The sequence below is a fragment of the Melanostigma gelatinosum genome, assembly GCF_949748355.1.
Source record: "Melanostigma gelatinosum genome assembly, chromosome: 8".
Classification (NCBI taxonomy): domain Eukaryota; kingdom Metazoa; phylum Chordata; class Actinopteri; order Perciformes; family Zoarcidae; genus Melanostigma; species Melanostigma gelatinosum.
In genome coordinates, this window is record NC_136641.1 from 14,243,890 (window position 1) to 14,254,431 (window position 10,542).

At 46.2% G+C, this 10,542-nt stretch overlaps 2 protein-coding genes across 2 annotated transcripts; one reads left to right on the forward strand and one right to left on the reverse strand.

Moving 5' to 3' along the window:
• Positions 1 to 2,290: 2,290 nt before the first annotated feature.
• Positions 2,291 to 5,620, forward strand: inavaa (innate immunity activator a; the record flags this gene model as incomplete). Its single annotated transcript, XM_079273856.1, has 9 exons — positions 2,291 to 2,377; positions 2,810 to 2,943; positions 3,075 to 3,197; positions 3,290 to 3,524; positions 3,619 to 3,672; positions 3,863 to 4,067; positions 4,233 to 4,379; positions 4,471 to 5,119; positions 5,528 to 5,620. The coding sequence occupies exons 1-9, from the start codon at positions 2,314 to 2,316 to the stop codon at positions 5,618 to 5,620; spliced, it is 1,704 nt and encodes a 567-aa protein (XP_079129982.1). The 5' UTR covers positions 2,291 to 2,313.
• Positions 5,621 to 6,640: 1,020 nt separating this feature from the next.
• On the reverse strand, positions 6,641 to 9,344 carry LOC306780682 (uncharacterized protein; the record flags this gene model as incomplete). Its single annotated transcript, XM_079273118.1, has 11 exons — positions 6,641 to 6,912; positions 6,998 to 7,140; positions 7,230 to 7,280; positions 7,371 to 7,411; positions 7,489 to 7,636; positions 8,049 to 8,180; positions 8,278 to 8,418; positions 8,882 to 8,909; positions 9,018 to 9,090; positions 9,171 to 9,225; positions 9,333 to 9,344. The coding sequence occupies 11 exons, from the start codon at positions 9,342 to 9,344 to the stop codon at positions 6,666 to 6,668; spliced, it is 1,071 nt and encodes a 356-aa protein (XP_079129244.1). The 3' UTR covers positions 6,641 to 6,665.
• Positions 9,345 to 10,542: the final 1,198 nt, after the last annotated feature.

Consider the following 10,542-nt stretch of genomic DNA (forward strand, 5'->3'; position numbering starts at 1 on the left):
CCCCACATTGATGCACTTTTTCTTCCAGTGGCCGATATTGTGTGCAGAGTGGATCCATTCTGCTGAATGGATTTTGGCTTTTCACCCGACTCTGAAAAAAGGCATGCTGTAAGGTCGTTTGGTTTCTTCCATAGTATCAGCATTCAGTGGAGAGTCTTAATTGCAGGGTTTGAACAGGCCTCGGTCTGGTTTCAGGCATCCCTCACTGCTTCCTCGGCGAGGCTGGTTCCCATTGGTAATTCCGGGGCCGACCACAGTGGTAATGAGCGCGGCGGCGGTGGTGGCGGCATTCCAGGAGATCGCAGCTCCAAAGGCTCATGGGACAGGAAAGGGTGGTGGGGGAAGTCTGGGAGACAGTGGATCCACATGATGATCTCTTGACCATAAACACCCACTTCCGTAGATGTTACGCTGTCACGGTCCGGTGAGCAGCGAGGATGGGATCAGCTCCCATTCCCGAACAAGTTCCCTCGATAGTCTTCGCGAGCGGTGATCACATGCACCACAATTAAGATGTTATGACTACATCAATCAAGCCGGGTGGAGACTGTGCTATCAGCGACTGTCCCGCCAGGAAATTAACTGCTATTCCTGTTTCACTCAATCAAGAAAAGCATTGTTTTCTTGGCTCTCCAACTGTCAGATTTCAACACTCCCACGGCTTCCAGGTCTTTGTGAAAGCTGTGATAAATGGCATCAACGTCTTGGCAATAAGCTGCAACTTCTAGTGAGATCTGCTGTTTTACCCAAACTCACCCACCCACTCACTCAGCCGAGCCCTCCGACCACAGACTCTTGTGAAAGTCTTCAGAGTTATTGGGTGTAAGTGGGTATATCCCACATTACCCTGCCTGTCTCTGATTACCCGGCTGGATTCCTGTTGACGTCTTTTAGTTTGAGATCGCTGCAGCACGGAGCCATGTGTCTGAGAGTACAGCGGGCCTTCGACCTTACACAGTAAAAGAAAAAAACTCAGCACTGTTCCTCTCCCCCAGCCTCTCACGGCAGCCTTGTCTCAATATTGGCCCAACAACACCGCTCAGCCCTGAAGCAGAGCTGTCAGCAGATATTGTGCCCACAGCAGATTATTAAGGCCGGTCGGTGCATACAGGGCCTTTGTTGCAGTGTTGTTTTACTGACTCGAGCTGCCTGCGCCTCATTGTACTATATGGCTGCTCATAGCGGCGTCAGTTCACATGAGTTGTGGTGGTGAATGGGTCAGGCCAATAGGATACACAATAATATCCTGTCTCTCTCAGTGTCCGGCTGGTCCCCACAGGAACAGGCCTGATACCAATCTCATAACACAGAGGATGAGACGGGAGTTGAGGTTTATACACGGCCGCCTTACAATCACAGCCATTCACGTGGTGTCTGTTTTCATGTCACCTTTATTGCTCTCGAAGAAACACAGAATTTACTTACCGTTTGTTTGCATGATGTTAATAGAGATACTGCTCTAGGAGTCATCAAGTTCATGAAGTCTAACTTTATGTACATGTGGCATTGAAGCAATAAGTGAGGCTAATAATCATGTTAGTGCTTGTAACGCTCCGCTGGCTTTCTGCAGGAGAAGTGTAGGGTGGTGGCAGGCATGTGAGCTCCGGAATAAATTCATTGACCTAAAAAACGGACGTTTGGTGCACAGCAACGATGGAGCCGAGCGGGCCATGAACCCAAATAGTTTGTTTGTGAAAGTGTGTTGGTGAAATGTTGCACAGGAGTTAGCAGGGACCTTGTGATCTGATGCTGCGTAGACAAGCCCAGCATTGAGACATTCTTCCACTTCAAAGCCCCCCCCAGAGGGCTTTCTGGACACTGGTTGAATAGGAGCCGAGGGAGGAGGGGTGTGTGTGGGGGGGAACAGGTGCAGTCCATGAGTGGGGTAATTCCTGCTGCCATCTGCTTTCTTTTTCGGGGTCCGGGCTCTTTAAACGCCCTCTGACACGCCTCATGGCGACACGCTCCCCTAGCCAGCCACACGGTGCCCCGTCACCATGGCTCCCCGATTCGGATTAACCCCTGCACATGTGCCGAGTCAAGCATGGGGGTCTGCCTCTTTTGTGAGGGAGCATGGGAGGGAGAAAGAGGTGGAGGAGGAGGGAGGAGATGGAGAGCTGCATGGAGAAGTGTGTGAAAGGACACTCGCCAGTCACTGACTTTTGTTCAGTAAAGCAGCAGCAGGGAGCATGAATGAAGCCATGGGTCAGCAGAGTCTGTGTTTTATACGGGATCCAGCTCACTTTTACTGACTTGGGTAATATCTGCTTATTTCAACAGGTACTTTGGAAAAGTGAAGTGCACACAGTCGAGATGACAGCAATCGAGAGTAAAGAGGAGATCAGCGACACTGACAGCGGGATTATCCTCCACTCCGGTAAGAACATCTGATTTCCACGTATGTCATCCTGTAGCTTCGGGCTGCATGATGACAGCAAGCTAAAGAAAAAGTTGCATGTGACATTGTTGCACTTATTTTTATATTTCAACAACTAATTCTTCCCTCACCTATAGGATTCAAAAACATTTAAGAGGAAACTGTGAATAATTAAAACGGTCTAATGGTTTGCAATCATTTAGTTTGCCGATTTTGCAGAGGCGAAAGCAGATGTTAATTTTGATTAACTTTATCATCGCAAAGGGAATTTGATTCACAGTGTAGGCACATTCCATGTATGTGTGTTAAAAATGTAATGCCAATGAAGGAATTTCTGGGTCATCCAATCAGAAAATGATGTTCATTATCTCCAGTAAAAATCGTGAATATTTATCTCTGTGCCTGATCTGATCTTCTGTGTGTTCGCTGCAGGTCCAGACAGCCCCACGTCGCCGGGGAAGGACTCGACCACACACACCAGAGCCCTGAAGCTGAAGCACCAGTCTCTGGAGGAGCGTCTGGAGCTCTGCCTGCTGGAGCTCAGGACGCTCTGCATCAGGGAGGCCGTGAGTAATGTCCAGTTTACAATACTGCATATACTACCAATCTATTATTTAGGGACTTTGTAATAGCTCTGAATGAGTTGGTGAAATTGCATTATGTGTGTAAGGGTTACAGATTGATTTTTTATCCACAGGAGCTGACTGGTAAACTGCCGTCAGACTATCCTCTGATGCCCGATGAGAAGCTTCCTCTGGTCAGAAGGAGGATTGGAGCTTCCTTCAAGCTCGACGAGGGTCTGATCCACGTGGATAAACAGGTATGGGCCTCAATCAGCGTACACTATTTTTGTGGAAAAGAGATTACAATTCATCAGCTCAAACTAAACGTCAGAATGTGTGCTTATCGTAGGATTCAGAGCTCCAAGTGCTGGAAACGGACTTGGCTCTTCAGCGGCAGATTTACGAGGCGGCCCGCAAACTCTCCCTGGAGGGGAAGCTCAGCAAACCACAGAAGAAGAGCCGGCTGCAGCAGTGCAAGAGGGAGGAGAAGAAGGTGAAGGATCTGCAGGAGGCCGTGTTCCAGCACAGGATCAAGAGCGAGTGCAACACACCGTGCATCAGCAGCTCAAACAAGCAAAACAAAGGTGAGTGACGCTGCTGCCCTCTTCAGGCCAAACGCCATGAACACATTCAGAGGCTGCGATGGACACTTTTAAAATGTTCCCTCTCTGCATGCAGATCTGTGCATGTCTGACGACAGTTCCCTGTCTGATGTGGTGGCCCTGGATGATGGTGAGCGGAGAGTTCATTCATACATATTATATTTGGAGGGTTATCATCAGTCTTTGATCGACATGCTTCGATTAAAACATACAGTGAAAAGAAGTATGAAATAGAAGGATGTATGAGATATTTTGGAGCAGCATGTTTGATGTTCTGTTCTGTTTGATGACTGTTTGATGTTCTCTGTGATCATCCACAGATGTGGGCCCTCTCTCTCCTCCTGTGTTGGGCACTTCCTATTCAGACCCCCTCCAGCTGTCAGCCACGACCCTGCAGTCGTCAAGTCAGCTCAGTGTGGAGTATGAGCGCTCTCCCATCCAGAACTCTCCGTGGAAAGAGTCCAGTCTGGATCAGCCTTACCAGAGGGCCACAAACCCTCAGTCTGTTTGTAGCAGCAGGTCCAGGTACGAGTCTGACGTGTATTAACTACCCATTGAGCACACAACTGCTGTCCTAACATGACTATAAGAGAGAAAATGAAATGAAAAATGGGAGCTTAGTGTCAGCGTTCATATCTCACAGGATGCATTGCACATCTCACATCATCGTCTCTTTTTTGTTGTGTGCAGTAGTCCAGCAGGAACCCAGATGTCAGCAGAGAGCATCATTCCTCTGTCTCAGTTTATAAAGAAAACGGCGCTGCGTCTGAACAACTCCACCAGCGCCCCCTCCACCCCAGAGCTGCACGTACGCCGACAGGGCTCCCAATCCTTCAGGTACACGGAGAAGTCCGATGAGTACACTAACGCACAACGAGCACAACAACATGCCCACTGTAATTTAACAATTCCACACATGTCTCCTCAGACTTCCCAAAAGTAAGCCACCTGCTGACACGGAGAACAAGCGAGGGCGAGCCAGGCTGCCCCAGCGACGCTTACTGGCTGACTTCATGGTGCGTTCTTCAGAGTACACTCCCTTGCGCCCTTACCAGTCCAGCTCGGAGGACAGCAGCTCGGAGCACTCGTCCTCCTCCTACATTAGCTCTCCTGGCGGGGACGCACCCACTGAGATCCCAAAGCTCTGCCCGCCGCCTTACGGATTCCACTTTGGAGCAGAGAAGAAAGGGCTCTCCAGCTTCGCCAAGAACACCAACCAGACTCAGTCCGGCCCCGGGTACGTCCTCTCCCCTCAAGACCTGGACATGGGAAAGTGCTTCCTGTCTTCTCCTCCTGTGGCACACAGCCCTCAGCAAAGACAGTGGCAGGGCGGAGCCTCGTCCACGAGGACAGTCCCGAAGCCCCCTCCGCCTTACACCAGGGTGGTGCGAACGCCCTCGCTGAACGAGTACCCGAACCACGCCATCAGGCTGATGCCCAGGGACATTGTGTCGGAGGAGTTGAAGTCATGGCATCTGAGGAACCAGCTGCAGAAGTTACGGCCAGGCTGCGAGGATCAGCAGAGCTCCCTGAGTGTCAAGAGCCCCACTTGTCCTCATCTGCCTCCATTTAAACAGGTCAGTACTGATCATGTTACAACAGTAAAATAGGAGTAGCACAAGAGTGATTCTTTTCTTAACAAATTGATTGATTGTTTGGTCAATAAAACATCAGAAATCAATGAAAAATGTCCATCACAACTTCCACGAGTCAAATGTAACATCTTCCAATGTCTTGGTTTGTCTGACCGACCGTCCAAAACCCCAAAATATTGAGTTTGCAATAAGATTAAGACATGAAGAACAACAAATCCTCACTGGAAACATCACATTTCTTGACATTTTTTGCATAAAAAACGACTGAAATTGATTAATCGATTTTTTTAAATAGTTGCTGAATTATGTTCTTTTGATCAACTAATCGGATATAAAATATATGTATGTTCAGACATGTGTGAGCTGAACACTGATTCCATGTTTTCACAGGGTTCGGGTAATGTGATTCTCCAGAGAGCTGCAGACGGGACTCCACTTCAGTGGTTCATTGCGGAGGATGCTGAAATCGTGAGCCAGGTGTAACTCGGACCTCTACTCCTCCGCAGGATGTGTGTTATCCCTCTCTATTTATTCCTGTATTTATTACGGTTGTGGACTCTCTGTGAGATTGTATGTTGACTTGATGCTGAAAACGTAGACCTATCGGGACTCCGCCGAGCACATTTCTCTCTTTTAATTTAAAACATAATGTAAGGTGGTATGCCAGTTTTATTTATTTTAAATTGCTTTCCAATAGATGCTTCTAAAAGTTCTGAGGTGAATTAAGGTTCAGACCAAACCGATTTAAAATGATCTTTGTGTCTGGCACACATTTTGCACATAAAATTCATCTGCAGTAGTTTACGAAAAAGTATCCCCATTCCTAATATAATGTTTTATGTTACACCATATTTATCTTTTAATGAGAGTGGCAACATGAAGACGTATTACTAAAATGTTATATAGTTAAAATGTAACATCTAGCCATGAAGTGAAGTGCGCTGAATCTTAACGTTTGCACACGTCAGTGTGGTGTTTTCTGACTAACGAAGTGATTGTATCAGTTTTGATATGTTTTGTATATTTATAATAAAAAATACAGCTGAACGTGAAGTTTGTGGCTTTGTTTTCTAGAAGCTAAAAGAACACATTGAACAAACAAAAGAGTCACGAACTGTTTAATATTCAAAGACTGACACAGACGTTTCAGCTGGTCTAAATACTGGATGTTTACAATCGAGTTACAGACTATAGACGACCTCCTGACGGCACATTCACGGCTCAGGCGCTTCATCGTGAGGCTTCCACAAGAAGCAAGTCAGCGTTACGACGCAGAAAAGCACAAACAGGTACATGCAGAGCAGCGCCCAGCGGCAGCGGTACAACCAGTGAGCCAGAGGACGATGTCGCCACAAGGATCCACACCTGAGGAGAGCAGTCAGTCAGTGTCCGCCGCAAAGAATCACCACAGTCGTCTTCTGCAATGTCGACTTACGTGCTCACAGTCACAGTTCACAGCAGTAAAAGAGCAGGTGTCACTACTGACATTAATGATGGCCGTTAATTAAGGCGATGAATTACAGCATCGTCAAAACAAAGAGCAATCTTTAATCAAACAAACATCCAGGGCTTCAGCAGGGTTGATGTTTACTGCAGGTATTAGTATTGTTGTGGTGTTTCCACTATTTTGTTCGTGACCAGTGAGTCCATACTTTTTGTCGCGTAACTTTCTGGTGGCCTGTTGTTTAGATGGGAGGCACTCGGGGCTGAGGACCGGAGGTGGAAGAAGCTCAGCAGCTGGAGCTTCTGACAGAGTTTCATCTGGATCCAGCGGCCTGAAGAGCACATCGAAAAGGGAAATCAGGAGGTGACGCACATTTGCTGATCACTTGGTTCCAGATGCAAAAGTCTCTCACTGACCTGTCATCCGCAGGGAGGCTGTAATTCGTGGTCATGGCAGAGCAGCTGGACTTCAAGGGGGGAGACGAGCAGGTGAGGAAGGAATCCTTGCTGAAGGACCTTCCGGGAAGAGCTATTTTCTTCACGTCTCGGTTTATCTTCTCCTGTAGAGACAAAGACGAAGCCGCTCGACTCGTTAGGGTTTCTGGATGATAACAATTGTAAAGAAAGTTCACTAAAGAAACCTCCTTACCTGGATTTGGTTGTGAATTAGCGATATGCTGAGTCTGCGACGAACGCTGCTCTGAAAGATCACAAATAAAAGGCAGATTGAAGTCACGACAAGGAAAGTGTTCCCATATCAGATGGTACAATATGCCGCACATCTGCATACCTGCTGAGAGTTTTTCTTTCTGCTGTCACTTTCCTCGGGATCTAGAACGAGAAATTCAGTCAGATGTTGCACATGACGACAGAGCAAGACGAACAGCACGAGACAGAGCATCAGAGACCTGGCGACGCTCTGGGGTCGGTGTTCGAGCTCTGCTGCTGGATCGTCTTCTTGGCCTCCTCCAGCTCTGCCACGTTTCTGTCATGTTGTCTCCTCAGGTTCTCCACATGAGCCACCATGAGCTCCACCGCTCGACTCACTCGAGCCTCCTATCAAAGACACAAAGTATCGTGCAAAACCAACACACCTGTTGTTGACAGCTTTCATGGCCGTACCTGCATTATAATGTGTGACAGATCAGTATTAACAAACTGTAATGCATAAATAGAGAGATTGCGTTGCTGTGTCTGCAAACAGTGTAGAAACAGTGCACAAACCTTAACTTTGATTGTTGCTTATTTAATGTTATAGATTTCATCTTTTATGGGTGATTCTTCCCTCTGAAACTGTTTTATTTGAAGGATTTCTAGAGGCTTAAAGTGGTGAAAGTATTCAGTTTTTAGAAATGTCTCTCATCATTTTGTGACCCCCCCCCCTCACAGTTATTCTAGGGCCCTTTTTTGGCTCCCCGACCCACAGGTCGTAAACCACGTTCCTAAGTGTTACTGGGCCATCCAGTACCTGGTGCACAGCGCCGAGCACCTCCGCCGTGTTGGAGATTCGTTCCACGGTCCCACCGAGGATGTCCAGAGACAGCTCCAGCCTCTGCAGGATCTTACTGCGCTTACTGTCCAGACACAGGCCCTTCAGCGTCTGAAATCACACACACACACACACACACACCTGTGCACCTGTTCTATGGTAGCGTCATCAAAGCGTATCTCACATCATCATCAGTCATTTACTGCACCTCCAGCGTCTCCCTGCCTCTGGTCAGCTCCAGCTGGATGTTGTCCTCGGCCAGGTTGCGGGCGTGCTCCTCCGCCTGCAGCCTCTGCTTCAGGGTGTACTGATCACAGCGGGAGGCCACGGCGATCTGAGAGAAGGCCGCCTGGGAGCAACAACATCCATCTTACATTTCAGATGTAAAATGAATACGTTTTTATCTGCTGCTTGGATATTTAGCACAAAATCAAGAAGTACATTCTTTAAAATCCACATACAGACAAGATGACCACTAAAACTTTAATTTAAAGGAAGAAATAGTCGCATGCCCTATAAACATTGAAACAGGTTCCTGGTTGTAATCATTTCTCCTGTTCATACAGGCGTTTAAAAGACAAACATTTGAATACAGTTTTGCATCGGACTGTAGGTTTCGTCTCTCATCATCGCTCACATTGAAAGAGCTTTAGGAAGAGATGAATGATTATAACGGGCAGAACCTGTTCATTTAAAAGCAGCATACAAACATGCACACATGTAATATATGAAGTACATCAAAATACACATGTAGGCTAATTCAAAAGAGGTAAAAACAGCATGTAGTGTGTGGTATATCATGGGGACCTTACCTCCAAATCTTTCTCTGACAGCTCCGCACTGTCAGAAACAAAGACAAGCAACAGTGTGACGGAAAGTCAGACGAACTCGCGTTGTTAAAGGTCTAGTATGACAGGCTGTGTGGCAGATAAACATCACACTGGTCACCTGTCGAGGCCGACACGCTCTGTGATGGACAGCTGGCTCCAGCTTGTGATTGGCAGCTCCTCTTGACTGGCTTCTGTTGAGACACAACCCAGTTTAAATGTACAGCCATGATACTGGTTCCTGGACTTTGTGCGAACATTTTAAAGCTGTTACCTTCGTCACTGCCCCGCATGGTGGGCGGGCTGTAGTCGTTTGTCTCTGCATCAGGCTGTAATTAGTTCAGAAACATTTCCTAACATAAACTTACATTACAAAAGATACAATCATCCCATTTAAAGCTGTAATCAGGTAGGACAGCTGGTAGATTTGGCTCACCTGAGCGGTCATCACTACATCAACTTCTGTCTTCTCGAGAATAATCCAATTGTCTTCCTCGGGTTAAAAACTGATTAAATCATTCAAATCCTCTTCACAGTCAGCTCTGGATTTCTCATTGATGCTGGAGACAAATATATTCGTGGAAGTTCCCGTCCGTGTTTTGTTCATTTCTCCTGTACTGACAATAGATAATACTATTAGGAGATCCACAGTCAAACCAGAGCAGGAAGACCGCCCCAAGAGGCTCATGGGTAGCCTTGGTTGTACCTGTTGCTGTGTTTTTATCTTTGGTAAATAAAGGCTGGTGTTGACCCAAGTGATGAACCAATTATCACTCTCACTGTCCTGTGAAGGAAATATTTGAGTCCCAACTATAAACGTCACTGAATCCAAACACTTCAAAGAGATTTAACTGTTCTTAAACTGATTAGATGCATGGACCCTTAGTGTACACAACATTTAACAGTGGTGTACAACCCCAAACTGTTGTTTTTTTACTATTAATCTTTTACTTATTTAAAACACTCAATGCTGTTTTATGAAAGTCACAAAATATATTCATCATGCAGTTTCATGAGTCTGCACATGTTCATTATTATGGCCCACAAATGACAGTCTGGCTGCTGAAGAGCCCCACTGACAAGATCAGCTGGTTCAGGACAGCAGCAGTTACTTTTTCTTCCAGAAATTAGATTATTTTATATCTTTAATTACTGACCAAGTATTAGTTTGAGGGATAATTATGTTTACAGTAGAATAAACTCTACATGGTTGACCTTCACATTACCATCTAGCGAGGGGCCGAGAGGCTTAGTAGACATCCAGAGAATTAAAAAATAAATACCCCTTGGAAAATTATTCATCAGCAATTTAACTATATTCGAGTAGACGCGACATGTTTTTCTCCCCACGTACACATACATACGCTGCTAAGATCAATGAACACAATCACTAATTTAGCGTTAAAACACATTACGGCTACAATCACCTTTTTAAAAAAACTATTGACAGAAGAACTAAAACAGCTTCTTTGTTTTGCCCCTACATAAGCTCATTCAATACATGTGAACGTTTTTTGTTTTCGTTTCATTCCAAAACTTCACCAATTGAGTCTTTACATTGAGGAGGCCATACATTGAGAATAGACTCCTAGAAGTTCATAGGCGTCCGTGATGATTACAAACAAACAGACAAAAGAAAGTCTCAG